At 42.4% G+C, this 20,072-nt stretch overlaps 1 protein-coding gene across 6 annotated transcripts in view; it reads left to right on the forward strand.

Moving 5' to 3' along the window:
* wdr17 (WD repeat domain 17) overlaps positions 1-20,072 on the forward strand; it is a 118,588-nt gene that overhangs the window by 15,805 nt on the left and 82,711 nt on the right. For 5 of the 6 annotated variants that reach the window (XR_007956654.1, XM_052020198.1, XM_052020196.1 and 2 more), the window contains exons 2-5: positions 8,178-8,306; positions 12,840-13,023; positions 14,114-14,344; positions 16,988-17,239. Coding sequence is in view for 5 of the 6 variants with exons in the window: in XM_052020196.1 (XP_051876156.1) it covers positions 8,178-8,306; positions 12,840-13,023; positions 14,114-14,344; positions 16,988-17,239 (796 nt within the window). In the remaining variant the exon portion in view is untranslated. The remainder of the gene's footprint in view (positions 1-8,177; positions 8,307-12,839; positions 13,024-14,113; positions 14,345-16,987; positions 17,240-20,072) is intronic. The other variant, XM_052020200.1, reaches the window with a different exon arrangement.

Consider the following 20,072-nt stretch of genomic DNA (forward strand, 5'->3'; position numbering starts at 1 on the left):
CTTCATCCCCTCCTCACTTTCCCCATCCCATCCATTTCAGCACCAAATCCTGGCAAACGGCAAATAAGTTGGTGACACCACTCATGGAGTTATAGAATTGTTACACCGTAAGAGGCCATTTAGCCCAATGAGTCTGGCTCCTGGTAAAGGAGACCTATAAGTCCCATTCAAGTTTCAGTTCAAGTTTGTTATTGTCATAGGCATACATACACAGGGTTCATATGCCATGAAAATGAACTTTTTGCAGCAGCAGCACAGTGCATTACAAGACGGGGACAAACATAAATTAACATAAACTTAAATCGACGTAAGTTATGCATGACCTACACGTGTGCAAAATAGACAACGATACTCGTGCAAGGTTGAGAGAGAGGAAAAAAAGAAATATAGTCTAAGGTAGTACTAAGGTTTTTCAGGTGGGTTCAAGAACCTGATGGCAGTGGGGAAGAAGCTGTTGTTGAACCTTGAGGTGTGGGTCTTCAGGCTCCTGTACCTCCTGCCTGATGGCAGCAATGAGAAGAGGGCATGGCCCTGATGGTGGGTTTTCCTTCTTTCCTCATTGCTCTGCAAATTATTTTCCCTCAAGTGCCAATCGGTTCCATTATGAAACCTCTGACAGCCTTCAGCACCCTTGCAAGAAGTGAGTTACAGATCATAACTTGAGTTAAAATAAATCTCAGAGGCCCCTTGTATCTTTTGCCACTGATCCTGGAACCATTTGCTAATGAGACCAGATTTCCTCTGTTTACCCTAAACCAGTCATGATCAGTTACCGCTCTATCGAATCTCCTCTCAACATTCCTTGGTCCAAGGAAAACAGTCCCACTTTCTCCTTATAGGCCATTCCTGAGGAGCATCCCACCCATATTTACAGGCAGTTGGGGTAACTCTGAAGATCCTGGCCAGTCTCATCTTCATTCATCACACGTTCAGACCCACAAGAAATTAGACATCTGAAATAAAAATAGAAGATGCTGAATAGAGTCAGCAGGTCAGACAGCACTTGCAGAGAGAGAGAGATCGGGACCATATTTCAGGTTGTTGAACTTTCATGAGAACAGGAAAAGGTTAGAATTGAGATGCAGAGACAGGTGAGAAGGATGGAGCAAGGGGGAAGGTCTGTGATAGGGTGGGAGTTATATATGAACATCTATTAGGTAGAAATTTGTCATTCAGAATTCATTTCTATTGAGTGAATAGAATCAAATTTTGGAAATGTATCTTGTGACTGCTGCACTTCATGTATGTTTACTACAAGCAACCAAGGGTGATGATGGACAGCAGACTTTACCTCCAGGTTATAACAAGATAATCTAATTCAGCCAGGTTTTTTTTATGGGCACTGCAGTGGGCCCACAGGTGTGAGTTAGGGTCAGGACAGTTCTCTGCTTCTGGCAAATCTGATGATTTTACAGGGTGTGTGCGTGTGTGGAATCATTAGGCTTAGCCTGACTGTCCTCCAGAAACAGGTAGAATCACACTGAAAGTGCGTCTTGAACACTGGACATCAATGAGTATGGAGGAACCCAATTTTGGCAGCAGACTGGAATGTGCAGAGTCTCCTATATCAATCAGCCCACATTACTGAGGGGGGAGGAAGTGGTAAGCAATGTATCTCTGCATGGATCCATATTCAGTAAAGCGGCCATGTCTGTCTATGGATCCATGTTCAGTAAGATGACAGTGTCTATCTATGGATCCATGTGCAGTAAGGTGACAGTGTCTATCTATGGATCCATGTTCAGTAAGGTGACAGTGTCTGTCTATGGATCCATGTTCAGTAAGGTGACAGTGTCTTTCTGTGGATCCATGTTCAGTCAGGTGATAGTGTCTGTCTATGGATTCATGTTCAGTAAGGTGACAGTGTCTTTCTGTGGATCCATGTTCAGTAAGGTGACAGTGTCTGTCTATGGATCCATGTTCAGTAAGGTGACAGTGTCTATCTATGGGTCCATGTTCAGTAAGGTGACAGTGTCTGTCTATGGATCCATGTGCAGTAAGGTGACAGTGTCTATCTATGGGTCCATGTTCAGTAAGGTGACAGTGTCTATCTATGGATCCATGTGCAGTAAGGTGACAGTGTCTATCTATGGATCCATGTTCAGTCAGGTGATAGTGTCTATCTATGGATCCATGTTCAGTAAGGTGACAGTGTCTTTCTGTGGATCTATGTTCAGTCAGGTGATAGTGTCTGTCTATGGATCCATGTTCAGTAAGGTGACAGTGTCTATCTATGGGTCCATGTGCAGTAAGGTGACAGTGTCTGTCTATGGATTCATGTTCAGTAAGGTGACAGTGTCTGTCTATGGATCCATGTTCAGTAAGGTGACAGTGTCTATCTATGGGTCCATGTTCAGTAAGGTGACAGTGTCTGTCTATGGATCCATGTGCAGTAAGGTGACAGTGTCTATCTATGGATCCATGTTCAGTAAGGTGACAGCGTCTATCTGTGGATCCATGTTCAGTACGGTGACAGTGTTTGTCTACGGATCCACGTTCAGTCATGTGACAGTGTCTATCTATAGATCTTTATGCATATCATTATCAACTTGAGGGCTGAGAACGAACCTTATGGTTAAAGTTTTCTGGAGCTTAAGGCAGGACTCGCATAAGAATACAAGAATAATGGTAGTGATTCAGATAGTCATCTTTTGTTAAGAATACAACAAAGAGATCTGTGCCTGCAGTACTCTTTAAATAGAAATGCATTATCCTGGAGTGGATGAATACAGCCTGTATTCTGGAACTCTATTTTCAGTACTGAAGTGCCAATTTCAATAAAGACATTTTAATTTGAAATTACAGCAAAAAATTTTCACCTTTTTCTCCTCATCTCCCATTCTAATTCATAGAATTGTGGAAAATTTTTGACACAACAGAGGCCATTTGGCCCATTGTCTCCATGCCTGACAAGAATGAATCTTAGATTAATTTGAGCTTTTAGTTAGTAGTGCTGCAGGATACAACTCTTATGGTGCTTATCCAGGTACTTATTTCAATGTGGCAAGAGTTTCTGCCTCCACCAGTTTTCAGACAGTGCATATCAAACCTCTCCACTCATTGGTGGAAATCATTTCTTCTTAACTCCTTTCCTATCTTTGTACCAATTAACTTAAATCTATACCCACCAGTTACAGACCTCTCTACTAAAAAAAAAGGTAATTACCATTAACACTGTCAAGGCCACTTATTTTATACAGCTGATTTACATTTCCATTTTGTAGCGGTTAGCGTAATGCTATTACTGTGCCAGTGACCCGGGTTCAATTCCGGCCACTGTCTGAAAGGAGTTTGTACGTTTTCCCTCCGGGTGCTCCAGTTTCCTCCCACATTCCAAAGATGTACAGGTTAGGAAGTTGTGGGCATGCTATGTTGGCGCCGGAAGCGTGGCGACACTTGTGGGCTGCCCCCAGAACACTCTATGCAAAAGATGCATTTCACTGTGTGTGTCGATGTACGTGTGACTAATAAAGGTACCTTATTCCAAAGAGCACTGTTTCTGCTCTTAACTATAATTCTCTTTTCCTGACAACATTCCTTGTAAATCCCTCTGCACCCTCTCTAGTGCTATTACATCCTTCCTGTCAATTTCTGTGGAATTTCCGATGGAGTAGCATAAATAGCCCAAAGCAGATCGGAACTGGTGAATATTGCCTTTTGCAAGAGACTGCCGACCCTCATTAAAGCCCAAAGCAAAATACCGCAGGTGCTGAAAATCTGAGTCAGAAGCGAAAAATGCTGAGTTCACTCAGGTAGTCAGAAAGAATCTGCGGAGAGGATAAAACAGACTGAAGGTTTCAGGTTGATGACCTTTCCTGTGGGTTACAGATCAGTGTTTGTTCCCTCATAACTGTGAAGTTCCCCATTGGTTTCTAAGATGAGCATTAGCAATCTAAGGCAGCTGCCCTATAATCCTTAAAAATGGTTTGACTCGATTTTGTGTTGGATTCTTTTCAGGCATTTTTAGGACACAGGACTTTTGTGCCCAAAGTGGAGGCTTCAATGAGCTCATGTAAGATAGGTTCAGTGAGCTGGTGAAATGAAGTGCCAAATTGCATGCTTCCATTTCTCTGTGTGTTTTGTGATATCGCTGAACAATTCTTTATTCCCTCTACTCCTGTTAATGACAGGACTCATAGTTGTGTGGAGGAACAGAGGGATCTTGGAGTCCATGTCCATAGATCCATCAAGGTTGCCGTGCATGTCGATAGGGTTGTTAAGAAGGAATGTGGTGTGTTGGCCTTCATTAGTTGGGGTTTTGAGTTCAAGAGCCGCCAGGTAATGTTGCAGCTCTATGGAACTCTGGTTAGGCCACACTTGGAGTATTGTGTTCAGTTCTGGTTGCCTCATTATAGGAAGGATGTGGAGGTGTTACGGACTCAGTGAAAGTCCCTTTAAGATAGAGAGTGTGTGTATGTGTGTGTGGGGCGTGCTTACGTCAATAGAAGATAAAGGACGTAATGACGTTGTTGAAGAAGTTAGAAGAAGAAGAAAGAGAGAGAGAGAAGGGAGAGAGACACCAGCCTGCTTGTTTTCTCTATCGATGGATGAGAAACAATAACTGTGTTTGCCACTGAAATCCATGTATGGAAGTTGGAAGTAATCCGGTGGAGTTCACTTTGTTGCTGACCTGTAGAAGGAAACAGGTATTTGTGTGCGGACGAGCCCCCAATTTTGTCACAAACCAGCAACAAAAGAAACACACTGAGCATGATTCAGTGTTAAAAACTATTTTATTAATCACTACTTATGATAATACGTAAAATAAAAGTAAAAAATAATGTTAGTATGTTAGAATTCAAGAATGTTAAACCTCGAACGTTAACCCCAAAACTAAACTCGTCGTGTGTGTGTGTGACAAAGTCCAAAACTCCCAGTTCCTGAATGGTTCTTAAAGTTCAGTTCCGCAAGCCATAAGGTGAAACATGAGCAAGGGCTTCTTCAACAACCACCGTTGTCTGAAGATAAGATGTAGATGTAGAAAAACATAGAGAGAGTAAATACAAAATCCAAATGTTCCACGATGGAACCCCAAACGACACTTCAGTGTTTACTCGGTAGTGACTTCCTCACCCCGAAAAGCATCCGAACCGTGGTCGTCCACACACAAATACCTGTTTCCTTCTACAGGTCAGCAACAAAGTGAACTCCACCGGATTACTTCCAACTTCCATACATGGATTTCAGTGGCAAACACAGTTATTGTTTCTCATCCATCGATAGAGAAAACAAGCAGGCTGGTGTCTCTCTCCCTTCTCTCTCTCTCCTTCTTCTAACTTCTTCAACAACGTCATTACGTCCTTTATCTTCTATTGACGTAAGCACGCCCCACACACACATACACACACTCTCTATCTTAAAGGGACTTTCACTGAGTCCGTAACAGAGGCTTTAGAGAGGGTGCAGAGGAGATTTATCAGGATGCTTATGAGGATAGGTTGAGCGAGCTAGGGCTTTTCTCTTTGAAGCAAAGGAGGATGAATGGTAGTTTCATAGAGGTGTACAAGATGATAAGAGGCATAGATCGATGGACAGTCAGAGACTTTTTCCCAGGGTGAAAATGGCTAACACTAGGGGGCATAATTTTAAGGTGGGTACAGGGGTGATGTCAGAGGCAAATTTTTTTACACAGAGAGTGGTGGGTGCGTGGAACGCACAGCCGGCAGAGGTTGTGGAGGCAGATACATTAAGGACATTTAAAAGACTCTTAGCTATCCACATGAATGATAGAAAAATGGAGGGCTATGTGGGAGGGAAGGGTTAGATAGATCTTGGAGCAGGATAAAACGTCGGCAGAACATCATGGGCCGAAGGGCCTGTAGCGTGCTGTAATGTTCTATGTTCTATAACAAATACATGCATCATCAGCAATGTCCATATGCCTGGAACATTTTTTTTTTAAAAAGGAAAATGGTCGGTATCCAATGATCCCGCTGGAAAGAATGCAATGGTGGATGTTAAGACTGGGTTTGATGCGTTAGCCTCTACATTTGGGTAAAGTGTAAAAGAAGGTAACACTTGGCAAGAAACTAGAAATATCTATAGAATGACTACGTTCTGGTGAAGAGAGACAGTAGGAGAAAAAGATTACTATTGGCTTATTATTGTCACATGTACCAAGATAGAGAGAAAAGCTTCTGTTTGTGTGCCACCCAGATGGATCATGCCATGCATCGAGGTATAAAAAGAACAGAATGCAGAATATAGTGTTGTAGTTATAGAGAAAGTGCAGTGCAGGTAGACAAATACGGTGCAAGAGCCAATACGAGGTAGATTGGGAGATCAAGTATTTATCTTTTAGCATATGAGAGGTCTGTTCAAGAGTCAGAAGCTGTCCTTGAGCCTGGTGATATGTGATGAAAATGACCCAGAATACCTTCCAATGGCCTATTGAACATGCTGAATAGTGGGCTGCATGCTTAAGATTGTGGAATTCCATAATGGATGCATGCTGCATATTGATTTAGTGAGATGTTGTACGACTGAATTGTGAAATAAACAGTGATTGAACTCGCTCTGCACACTGTTTTAACATTCTCACTCAATGTCAGAATCAGGTTTATTATCACTGACATATGTCGTGAAATTTGTTGTTTTGCAGCAACAGCACAGTGCAAGACATAAAGACAAAAATTATTATAAGTAACAAAAAGAAATAAGTAGTGCAAAAGAGAAATAATGAGGTAGCGTTATTCATAATATTACTCATGCATTGCTTTAAGGAAGACTTTTATTGGTAGAAATATGTAAAAGGACTTGGATATAAATTTCAGAAAACACTGGAAACGGCCAATCAGCCACTCCAGTGAAAAGCGAAGTAGAATTAACATGTCAGGTCAAAGATGCTACAAGAGAGAAAGAAAGTTAGTTCTAAGTTGTAGAGAAAGTGGGGAAGGGATAGATAGGGCAAAGGGAATATCACTGATAGGGTGAGGCCAGGGTTGCTGGGGGCATAAGTTGTTATTGGATAGTTAGAGGGTGACAAAGAAGTGTGATGTGATGCAAGAAGCAGGTTATGGTGTGCTAATGGAGAGGACGAAAGAAAAGTGAAAAATTGGAGCCAATATCATGACATCTTTATAAAATTGTGAGAGGCATCGTAGGATAGACGGTCAGAATCTTTTTCCCAGGGTAGAAATGTAAATTACTGGAGGACACGCATTTAAGGTGAGAGGGAGAACGTTTGAAGGAGATGTGCAGAGCAGGGGAGGCAGATGGTGCCTGGACTGGGCTGCCAGGGGTGGTATTGGAAGCACTTATGATAGTGGTGTTTAAGAGGCTGTTAGACAGACACATGAATATGCAGGGGAATTGAGGGATTATGGATCACGTACAGGCAGGTGACAATTAGTTTAATTCGGCATTGTGCTCGGCATAGACATGGTGGGCCGAAGGGCCTGTTCCTGTGCTGTACTGTTCTATGTTCTATCTGTGATGTTGCCTCAGTTTTAATTGTATTTTCTCCCCTCTCCATTAGTGCACCCTGACGTGCTATTTGCGATGCAGCACACTTTTTCACCCTGTAGCTGCGCCATTATCAACATTCCTATAGCAATGCTGGCTTCACCCTATCAGTAACACTCCCTTTGTCCTCTCCATCCCTCTCCCACCTTCTCTAAACTTAAAACTAACTTTTTTTTCTCTCTTTCCCAGAGTCCCGGACTTGGATCTTTAATTCTGTTCCTTTTTCCACAAAATGCTGCCTGATCCCACTCAGTGTTTCCAGTCTTTCTTTGCTTTTGTTGCAGATTTCCAACAGGTTTTTAAAAACTGGATGCAAATATGTCGATCAGGCACTGAAATACCACATGAGGGACTCCAAATCCCTCTGTGATTTCCAGATTTCACAAGGGAGGGGCTCTCAACAAGGAGGAAGATAAATATGAATGTGTATCAGACTGGCACAATCTTAGGGGCAAGTTAGCTCTTGGATGCCAATGATATGCTGCTTCGTTCTCCAATACTACTCGGCCTTGGTCTATGCTTGTACTGTACAGTTGTTGAAGGGTGATTGAGTTGATTTTCCTTCCAGCCACTCTGTTGGATTTCATAGCCCACATGAGAAAACTTCAGTGTCATTTAACAATAAAATGCCCAACACCAGACATTGTTGCCAGCTGTTAACTAAACTACCTGAATTGACTTCAGTCCTTAACATGGGAATTTTATGTTCACAGGTGAAGATGTCACAGGTTAAACAGGTTGGACTTCTGGCCGCTGGCTGTCAGCCATGGAACAAAGATGTTTGTGTTGCCAGTGGAGACCGATTTGCTTATTGTGCTACACTGGCTATTTATGTCTACCAGGTAAGTCAAGTACTATGGTTAAATAGACTAGGAAAGGTTATGGAGCATTCCGTACATGATAACCTGGTCCACTATTCTTCCAATGTACCTGTCCACATAATCATTTCCCTTCCCACTCCTCCTCCTCCTCTGTCTGAGGTCACTCATTTCAGAGGAAGCTCAAATTTATTTGTATTGTTCAATTTGTTGTTCACGAGACTTAAGACCAAATGCAGATTGGGCGAGAATTTTGAAGGACGCCTTTCAGTTTGGAAGGGTGAGTTTAAGCTGACTCTCGTCTGTCAATTTAATTCTCTTGAATTTTCTGACCTTGGTCTCCTACATTGTTCTGTTGAAGATCAAAATATGCTAAAAGGAACAGCACCTCACTGGGCACATTACAGCCTTCCAACCTTGATGTTGAGTTCAGCAATTATAGATAATAATTCTATGATGACACCAGAGTCAATAATCAAAGAAGAAATAACTAATCCTTTAGGAAAGCTGAATATAATCAAACTTAGTCAACATGGTTTTAATGAAAGGGCAGGCACGGTAGTGTAGTGGTTAGTGTAACGCTATTACAATGCTAGAGACCCGGGTTCAATTCCCGCCGCTGTCTGTAAGGAATCTGTACGTTTTCCCTGTGTCTGCGTGGGTTTCCTCTGTGTGCTCCGGTTTCCTCCTACATTCCAAAGATGTATGGGTTAGGAAGTTGTGGACATGCTATGTTGGCACTGGAAGCGTGGTGACACTTGCAGGCTGCCCCCAGAACACTATGTAAAAGGTGCATTTCACTGTGTGTTTCGATGTACATGTGACTCGTAAAGATATCATCTTAAATCAAGTTTGACAGATTTGCTCAAATTCTTTAAGAATGTGACAGGGAGAGTTGGTGGGGGGTTTATGTAGATGTAGCGTATTTAGATTTCCAAAATGCATTTGACAAGGTGCCAGATAAGTGGCTGGTGCATAAATTAAGAGGCCAAAGTATTGGAGGAAATGTGTTAGCATGGATTGGAAACTGGCTGTCACATTTGAAACAGTGAGTTGGGATGAGTGAGTCCTTTTCGGGCTGGAGGGATGTAACCAGTGGAGTACTCCAGGGATTGGTTCTTGCAAATAATATGTTGTTTATTATTTATATTAATGACCAAGAGGAGGGAACAAAATCTAAGGTTTCCAAGTTTGATGATGATACGAAAATAGGTGAAACAGCATGTTGCGGTGAGGACATGGCGATCCTGCAATGAGATATAGATAAAGTAATTGGGTGAAAACCTGTCCGGTAGAGTTTAATGAGGGGAAGTGTGAGGTAAGAGGAGTCAAAAGGCAGATTATTATCTAAAAGGAGAGAGACCGCAAATGAGGGAAATTCAGAGGGATTTAGGCGTTCTAGTGCATGAATAACAAGTCGTTAAGAAGGCAATCGGCATGTTGGCCTTTCTTGCAAGAAGGGTTGGAAGTTAAGAATTATGAGGTTTTGTTGCAGTTGTACAGAGTATTGGTGAGCCCACACCTGGAACGCTGCACCTCGGTTTGGTCCCCTTACCTGAAAAAAGGATGTAGTAACATTGTGGTCAGTCCAAAGGAGATACACCAGACTCATTTCTGGGAAGAGTGAGTTGTCCTATCAAGAGAGGGTAGACAGTTTGGGTCTGTATTGCTTGGAGTTCAGAAGAATGAGGGGTGAGCTTATCAAACATATAAGAGAAAACACATAGGGGGTCTTGACAGGGTAGGTGCTGAGATGTTTTCATAAGTGGGAGAGTTAGAAACAAGGGGACATAACTGCAAAATAAAGAGCCAGTTATTTAAAACTGAGGTGCATGAAAATTTCTTCTCTTGGAGAGTAGTGAATCTCTAGAATCCTCTGCCCCTGAGGACAGTGCTGGATCATCAGATGTACTTAAAGTGTAGATAGACAAATATTTTAAAGATCGAGGAATCAAAGGTTGTGGGGAACAGGCACAAAAGAGGAATTGAGACCAGTATTGATCAGCCATGATCATATTGAATGGTGGGGCAGGCTTGTGGGGCTTGGTGGCCTACTCCTGCTCCTTGTGTTCTTAGATCATAGAGCAGTACAGCAGAGTAACAGGCCCTGTGGCTCACGAGGTCAGTGATGACAAATTAAACTAATCCCATCTGCCTGCACATGATCCATACCCCTCCATTTCTTGCATGTTCATGTGCCTGTCTCAATGCCTCTTAAACTCCATTATCATATCTGCTTCCACCACTTCCCCTATTAGCCTGTTCCAGCCACCTAACACTCTCTGTGTAAAAATAAAAACTTGCCCCGCACATCACCTTTAAACGTCCCCCCCCCCCCAACAAAGCTGTGTCCTCTAGTATCTGACATTTCTACCCCGGTTAAAAAAAAAGACTCTGAATATCTACCATATCTGCGCCTCTCAGCATTTTATAAACTTCTGTCAGGTCTCTCCTCAGCCTCTGACGCTCCAGAGAAAATAATCCAAGTTTGTCCAACCTCTTCTGATAGGTATTTCCCTCTCATCCTGGTAAAACTCTTCTGCATCCTCTCTAAAGCCTCCATATCCATCCTGTAATGGGGCGACCAGAACTGCACACAATACTCCAAGTGCGGACTAATCGAAAGTTTTATACAATTGCGGCATTCTTGTGTTCTTGATTCCCTTTGACACCTCTAAGGTCAGCTTTTGTTTTTTTTTAATTTACTTGCCACATTACCACACCTTTTTCTCCTCGCAGCATCATTCCTTGTTTCATTCTGGTTCTTTTACTTCCACCCAATACCAGACCTTCACTTTCGCTCTCTCATCCACTGACTCTTTTTCTGCATCTTAAAAATATTGCATCTCTAACTTCTTCCGGTTCAGATGCATCATTGATATGAACTATTAACCCCTTTTCTCTTTCCACTGAATGATGCCTGACCTGCTGAGTATTTCAGCAACTTCTGTTTTTGTTTCAGACTTCCAGTATATAAAATATTTTGCTTTTGCAGAAGATGTACCAGTGGCTTCTTGTCAAGCTCATGAGATAGTAGAATAAATAAGATAAGGTAGCTTTATGAGTTACATGTACATCAAAACAAACAGTGAAATGCATCTTTTTGCGTTGAGTGTTCTGGGAGCAGCCTGCAAGTGTCACCACGCTTCCGGCACCAATATAGCATGCCCACAACTTCCTAACCTGTACATCTTTGGAATGTGGGAGGAAACCAGAGCACCCAGAGGAAACCCACGCAGACACGGGGAGAATGTATGAACTCCTTACAGACAGCGGCTGGAATTGAACCCAGGTCGTTGGCGCTTTAATAGCGTTATGCTAACCACTACACTACCATGCCTGATATTGTATTGTAAATAGTGCAAATTCTGGACCACTGGGTATCAGTCGCTCTGGTCCCAGTGCAAAGGAACCTTCAGTGTTGTAAAGTAGTGATATGATGTGATGATAAGGAGTGTAGGAGTTGAGAAGTTATGTTGCAGACAGACGTTGGTGAGGCATCACTTGGAGTATTGTGTACAGTTTTGATCACCCTGTTATAGGAAAGATGTTGTCAAACTAGAAAGATTGCAGAAGAGATTTACCAGGATGTTGCCTGGACTTGGGGGCCTGAGTTACAAGGAGAGGTTGCGTAGACTAGGACTTTGTCCTCTGGAACATAGGAAATTGAGCAGTGACCTGATAGAGGTACATAAGATTGTGAGGGGCAGAGACAGGGTGAAAACACGTAGTCTTTTTCTCAGGGAGGGGCTGCTAAAAACAAGAGGGCATAGGTTTAAGATCAGAGGCGAGAGATTTAAAAGGAACATCAGGGGCAGCTTCTTCATGCAAAGGGTTGTGTGTTTTCAGAATGAGCTGCCAGAAATAGAGGTTGAGGAGGGCACATTAGCAACGTTTAAAAGCCATCTAAATAAGTACGTGGATAGGAGAGGTTTAGAGGGCTATGGGCCAAACACAGGCAGATGGGAATGACTCGCTGGGCAACACAGTCAACATGGACCAGTTGGGCCGAAGGGCCTGTTTGCATTCTGTAAGACTCCATGACTTTATGACTCATAGCAAGTACTCTTTATTAATTATTTCCAACGTGGGAAAACTGCTGGTATTGGAATGTTCTGGGAATCATTAGCTCAAAGTCACTATTTTCCTCCTAACCTATGCTTTACAAGAATAGAAGTAAAGTCTTGTCATTGATGGTGTGTAATTCCTGTTGGGTTAATTGGTAAGGTGCAATGATTCCTGTTCATGCTGCTGGTAACCAGGGTGATTGACGTGCAGTGACTGATGCTGGCCTTCTCATCCTTAGTTCTTCAGTAGAGATAGGTATCCTTATACAGTTCTTTAATCTGCAGTAATAATACTGATTAGATAGCTGTGAGGCTTTTCTACCTTATTGCAATTTTTTTCCAGAAAAATCATGCTAAATCCAGACTTTGCATTTATCTATGTATTTACTGCATACTCTCTTGAACCTAAGAACACGAAAGAGTGAAATTTCAGCTATTAATTATTCCCTGTAAAAGTTGCTGTCTAATTTTGCTTTGTGGTGTGATTCAGCTCGATCACAGGTACAACGAATTCAAGCTCCATGCGATCATGTCTGAGCACAAGAAGACTATCACGGCCATCTCTTGGTGCCCTCACAGCCCCGACACCTTCGCCAGTGCCAGTGCGGACAACCTTGTCATTATTTGGAATGTGGCGGAACAGAAGGTGATAGCGAGACTGGACAACACCAAAGGTACCAGAAGAAACATTCGCGCTTCTGTATGAAAATCAACAAAACAAAAACCTGCAGGTGCTGGAAATCTGAAATATAACCCAAAAAATGCTGGAAACGCTCAGCAGGTCAGGCATCATCTGTGGAAAGAGAAACAGAGTTAACCTCCCAGGTCAAAGATCCTCCCATCAGAATTGGGAAAGAGAGGAATGCCTCAAATGACTTTGTGTCTATGTAATTTTGAACTGTTGTGCTGTTGCAGGAAACATCAGTCTGTACAACAACAAGCTCCCACAACCAGTAAGGTGATAGTCACCCCAAGGATCTGCTTGAGAAATGTTGACTGAAGCATAAGTACTGATAGCAGGGTTAGTTCCCCTATTCTCCTTCAGCATAGTAGCATGGAATGTTTTCATATCTACCTAGGAGAGAAGATTTAACATTTCAGCCAAAAAGCAGCAGCATTGACAGTGTAGCACTCCTCTGCTACAGCATTAGACTAAAATCCTAGAGTCATACAGAAACAGGCCCTTTGGTTCACTGTGTCCCTGACGACCATCAAATACCCACATATATGATTACAACATAATCCCATTTACCTGCACTTGCTCCATAACCTTGAATGCCTTGGCGATTCAAGTGCTCATCTGGATACTTATTCAACATTGTTAAAGTCTCTTCCTCCACAACTTCCTCAGGTAATGTGTCAGCACAAATTTTTAGAATTAAGTATCTTGATTGGGATTTGAACTCACAGCTATCTGACAAAAGTCCTGTTGAATCACACTGCACTTTACAATACTCTACACTTTAATCTTACGTCATATGGTGTGACAAGCTAATTTTTTAGTGCCTGTATACCAAATATTATTTTGAGAAAATACCTTGAATCCAGTAACACTAACAGTCCAGATGAAGGGTCTTGACCTGAAACGTTGATTGTCCATTTCCCTCCACTGATGCTGCCTGACCTGCTGAGTTCCTCCAGCAGTTTGTTTTTTGCTCACACTAACATTTAATTTATGTTATTCTGTTATAATCTGCCTTTTGTGTTGGAGTAGTAAACCAGTGCTTTGCAAGGACATTTTAACTTGTTTTGCTTGCTTGCTAGGGATTCCTGCTTCCCTCAGTTGGTGTTGGAACTCGGGTGAGGCGGTGGCATTTGTCTCTCACCGAGGTCCATTGTACATCTGGACTATCTCTGGACCAGACTGTGGGGTTGCAGTCCATAAGGAGGCACACAGCTTCCTGTCAGACATCTGTCTGTTCAGGTGGCATCCTAGAAAGAAAGGGAAGGTGGTTTTTGGACACACAGATGGGAGCCTGTCCATCTTTCAGCCTGGTAAGTCCCGGTGTTTGACATAACCAGTTGTGCATGTTTACAAGATAACTCAGTCAATGAACAAATATTCTACTCCTTTAATTCTGGTCTGGTCTCCTTTAATCAATGGCTGTCACCACTGTCACAGCCTCCAATAGGGAGAATCTGTATGTGTCAGCTTGGGACAGTTAGCAATGGTCTAAGTGGGAATGAAAGAAGGAGATGTGAAGGTCATCATGGTTCATGCAGGGAGGCGATGGCACCTCTACACCATCCAATTTCACCTGTTTTATTTTCCTCTCTGTCAGAGAGAAAATAAGGCTGATTCATCCTCTCCCTGAATCCTTTTATATTTGTTCAGCCATTAATGAATGAATGGGTGAAGGAGCACTGATGATTGTTCAAAAAGGAAGACTGAAGCTGGGGAACTACAGGCCACTTAGTTTAACATCAATTGTTTGTAAGATGCTGGAGTCAATAATCAAAGAGGAAACAACTACACATTTAGGAAAGCTGAATATAATCAAACCTAGTCAATTTGGTTCGATGAAAGGTAAATATTTGACAAATTTGCTTGAATTCTTTGAAGATATGACAGAGACAGTTGATAGTGGGGGAACCTGTAGATGTGGGGTATTTAGATTTTTAGAAGGCATTTGACAAGGTGCCACATAAGAGGCTGGTGCATAAATTAAGAGCACAATATATTGGAGGAAGTGTGTGAGCATGGATTGAAAACTGGCTGTCACATAGAAAAATAAGGAATTACAATAAATGAGTCCTTTTCAGGCTGGATGGATGGAACTAGTGAAGTACTCCAGGAATTGGTTCTTAGCCCTCAGTTGTTTACTATTTACATTAATGACCAAGAGGACGGATCTGAATCCAAGGTTTCCAAGTTTGATAATGACACGAAAATAGGTGGAAGGGCATGTAGTGACAAGGACATTGTGATTCTCCAATGGGACACACATAGATTGAGTGATTGCGTCGATGTCTGGCAAATGGATTTTAACGTGGGGGAGAGTGAGGTCACACGCTTCAGTAAGAGGAATCAAAAGGCAGATTATTTTCCAAATGAAAGGAGACTGCATGTAGGTGTTCAGAGCGATCTAGGTGTCCTAGTACATGAATCACAAAAAGGCAGGTCCAAAAAGTAGTTAACAAGGCAAACGTCATGTTGTCTTTATTGCAAGGGGGTTGGAGTTTGAATAAGGAGGTTTTGCTACAGTTGTACAGGGTGTTGGTGAGATCACACTTGGACTGCTTGCACAGTTTTTGTCCCCCTTACCTAAAAAGGATATTGTAGCACTGGAGTCAGTTCAAAGGATATTCACTGGACTAATTTCTGCAATAAGAGGGCTGTCCAATCAGGGGAGGCTGGACAGTTTGGGTCTGTATTCCTTGGAGTTTAGAAGAATGAGGGATGACCTTACTCAAACATACAAGATCCTAAGGAGGCTTGACAGGGTAGATGTTGAGATGTTTTCACTAGTGGGAGAGTCACAAACAAGGGGACAGCTACAATATAAGGGACCGGTCATTTAAAACTGAGGTGCGTAGAAATTTCTTCTCTCAGAGAGTAGTAAATTTCTGGAATTCTCTGCCCCTGAGTTCAGTGGTATATTTAAGGTGGAGATAGATAACTATTTGGAAGATCGAGTAATTGAGTGTCATGGGGAACAGGTACAGAAGAGGAGTTAAGGCCTGCGTATGTCAGCCATAAGCATATTGAATGGTGGGGCAGGCTCGAGGGGCCGAGTGGATGACTACTGCTCCTTTTTTCTTGTATTCTTGTTCTTGTAATAAGTATTGGTGAAGATAGGAAGCCATATTGTGTTCTATGACAGTGAGATTACAGAGAAAGTCTTTGCATTGGTAGATGGTTCAAGGGCCATCAACATAAATTTAAAGTCACAGCAAAAGGCTCAGAGGGTTGCTGAGGAAAAAACTTTATACCAGATATGCTGATGGTAGGGAACTCACTGTAAAGGTGGTGGAAATGAGTCCAATATGGGCTTCAAAATGAATGGGATAAGAACTTTGAAGGAAAATTATTTGTCTGGCTATTAAGATATATTTAGTCACATGTACATTGAAATACACAATGAAATGCATCTTTTGCGTTACTGAGAATGTCCCTGGGGCAGCCCGCAGGTGTCGCCACACTTCCGGCACCAACATAGCCATGCCCCACAACTTCCTAACCTGTATGTCTTTGGAATATGGGAGGAAACCGGAGCACCTGAAGGAAACCCACACAGACGCGGGGAGAACGTACAAACTCCTTACAGACAGAGGCCAGAATTGAACCTGGGTCACTGGCGCTGTAATAGCGTTACACTAACTGCTACACTACCGTGTAAAAGTGGCATAAACAGAGTCTGACAGGGATTTCAAAAAAGATTGGGATAGGGAGAATATTCACTAGTTGGACTATGGGACTGAATAAATTGTTGAGCAATTTATTCAGTTCCATTCCTTCACTCTTGCTCCATAGCCTCTACAAAGGGCTGAATGTATTTGACGGGCTGAATGGCCTCGTCTGCCATAATGCTTATGTGATTCCATTATTCTATGTGGAGGATATCTTTGCTAATCAGTCTTGTACAAACGAGGCTCCTCAATGAGAAACAATCGCCTATACTTCTCCTCTCCGCTCAGGTACCAAGAGTCAGAAGCACGTGCTCAGGCCGGAATCCCTGGAGGGCACGGACGAAGAGGATCCGATCACAGCTCTGGAGTGGGATCCGCTCTCCACTGACTATCTGCTGGTGGCCAATCTACACAATGGAATCCGCCTGGTCGATTCAGAGTCACTGTCCTGCATCACCACCTTCAGTTTCCCCAGCGCAGCTGCTTCCGTGCAGTGTTTGGCCTGGGTTCCCAGCGCTCCAGGCATGTTTATAACTGGAGGTAGGAATAAAATTGTCAATAGCGAAAAACTCCCCAAAACACCATTTTTTTCTGATTTATGGTAATGGCATACTTAACGTGGATGATGTTACTGGATGGTGAATGGTGGCATCCACAGAGAGGCAACAGATTAAGGTTAAGCATAACAGGCTTGTGCCTGATGTAACTTCAACAGGATATCAGCAGAAGTCATAGTGTAGTCATTCCAACTCTCCTCTGGGATTGGGTTCCATTGACCCTCTTCCACTGACCTTACATGGATATTCCTGGTCAATAATTAGCACAATGATTAATTTACCAGACTAGTGTCCAAAGGTCATTGGAAAAACAAAATTAAAAATGGGATTAATGCAGAATTAATGTAAATGTGCGGTTGAGGGTTGGCTCGGACTTGGTGGGCCGAAGGGCCTGTTTCCATGCTGGGTGTCTCTGTGACTCAGTGACTTAAAGATCTGGACGCAAGACAAAAGAAAATCAAAAGAGAACACAAATCAAAAACACAGTCGACAGTAAAGATGGCAATTGCAATGTTAGCACTCATTTTGAGAGGACTAGAACATAAAAGCAAGAATGTATTGCTGAGGCTTTATGAGGCATTGATCAGACTGCATTTGAAATACTGTGAGCAATTTTGGGCCCTGTATCTAAGGAAGGATGTACTGGCCCTGGAGAGGGTCCAGAGGAGGTTCACAAGAATGATCCCAGGGATAAAAGGCTTAATGTATGAGGAGCGTTTGATGTCTCTGGATGGAGTTCCGAAGGGTGGGAAGGGATCAAATTGAAACCTACTGGATACTGAAAGGCCTGGATAGAGTGAACGTGGGGAGGGTTTCCATTAGTAGGAAAGTCTAGGATCTGAGGGTGCAGCCTCAGAATAAAGGGATATCCCTTTAAAACTTTTTCAGCCAGAGGGTGATGATTCTGTGGAATTCATTGCCACAGAGGGCTGTGCAGACCAAGTTATTGGGTGTATTTAAGGCAGGGATTGATAGCTTCTTGATTGGTAAGGGGGTTAAGGGTTACAAGGGAAAGGGGGGAGTACGGGGTTGAAAATAATCGGCCATGATTGAATGGTGTAGCAGACTCGATGGGTCAAATGGCCTAATTCTGCTCCTATATCTTATGGTCTTATAAATGCTGAAAATCTGAGACAAGGATGGAAAATGTTGGAAACACTCAGCAGGTCAGGCAGCATCTGCGGAAACAGACTAATGTTTCAAGTTCAGAACCTTCAACAGATCTCCCACAATGGCAGCCAGGGAGCTTAGATCCAAGCAATTTAATAAATATGGTATTAAAAAGATTGTAACATTAAGGAAGACCTTAAAACCCCAAGATTGTTATAAAAACATATCAGGTTCACTAATGTCCTTCAGGGATGGACAACCGCCATCATTGTTTAGTCCATCTGTGACTCCAGACTCACCAATGACAAACCAGAAAATGCTGGAAACACCCGGCAGGTCAGGCAGCATCTGATTGCATTACATCTGGTTACATTACATTAATCATGAGGCTTGTCTAGTATGGGTTTCTTTGGAAGCTAATTCTGTTAAAAAATTTTCTATTATTTGCTTGGCTCTTCACTTCCTTTATCATTAAGTAAACTAACTGATAATCTGGTAGTTAAACATGCTTTGAGGATTTGGTTACAATTTAGAAACTATTTTGGCTTATCGAAATCTTCTTTGTCTAGTCCCATTTTTGCTAATTGTTTTTTAAACCTTCTATGACTGATGTAGTTTTTAAAGAGTGGGACAGATCGGGTATGTTTCCAACATTCTCTGTTTTTATTTCTGATTTCCAGCATCTTTGGCTTTTTTTTAAATTTTCAGGTTAGCAAAAGTTAGGGATGGACAATAAATTCTGGCCTTGCCAGTGAAATCCACATCCCACGAATCCCACATCCCACAAATAAAATCTTCCTCAGAGTATTTCAAATGGGAAAGTCAGCGTGGAGTGAAAAGTTTTTTGAGGGGAGAAACTGAGGCAGGAGTAGTTTTAAGAGACAGGGTTGGAAGGAGTGTCTGAAGCCAATGAGACAAACAGCGACTTGTATTTAGAAAGTGCATTGCATTTTATTCTTCCAAAATAATGGCAGGAGTGGAATCCAACAAAATTGACACCGAAAAATGTTAAAGGGGATCATAGACAACTGAAAGCTTGGTCAAAAAGATGGGCTTGAAGAGGAGAGATGGAGAGATGGGGACGGAGAGAGAGAAAAAGAGAGCAGAGAGATGCTTAGAGAGGGAATTTCAGATTTAAGTAGTATTAGGAGTGATTTATATGAGAGGTGTATAAGAGACCAGAATTGAAGAGCATTGGTACCCCACAAGAGTTGTGGTGCTGGAGGGATTGGTATGGTGAGGGTTCGGAGAGGATTGACAAGAATGAGAATTTTAAGCTTGTGATGTTGCCAGATGGATGAGCAGGAATGGGGACAATTGTAGCACAGGTCCTGGTGCCGGTAAGAATATGCACAGCAGTGTTTTGGACGAACACAAGTTCATGTGTGGCGGAAGATGGAATGGAAGGAATGCATAGGTTTGAGTTCAATCAGAGGATGAACTGAGATGGGGCAGAGTCATGTGATGTTACAGAGATGAGAGAATGCCAACTTGGCATCAGAGAAGATGTGCAGCCGGAAGTTCAGTTTGCAGTGGCAAATTTCACCTCATACGTCAGTGATAATAAATTTGATCCTGATTTTGGTGGCCGATGTCAGAAGGCAGGACGTGCACTCTTCAGATAGTTTTGTCCAACATGAGTTAGGCTGTATTTGAGCAAGTGCTTGCATAACTGGCTCAACCTGTTTAATTATGTATGTAGTTTA

Source organism: Pristis pectinata, chromosome 7 (assembly GCF_009764475.1).
Source record: "Pristis pectinata isolate sPriPec2 chromosome 7, sPriPec2.1.pri, whole genome shotgun sequence".
Classification (NCBI taxonomy): Eukaryota; Metazoa; Chordata; class Chondrichthyes; order Rhinopristiformes; family Pristidae; genus Pristis; species Pristis pectinata.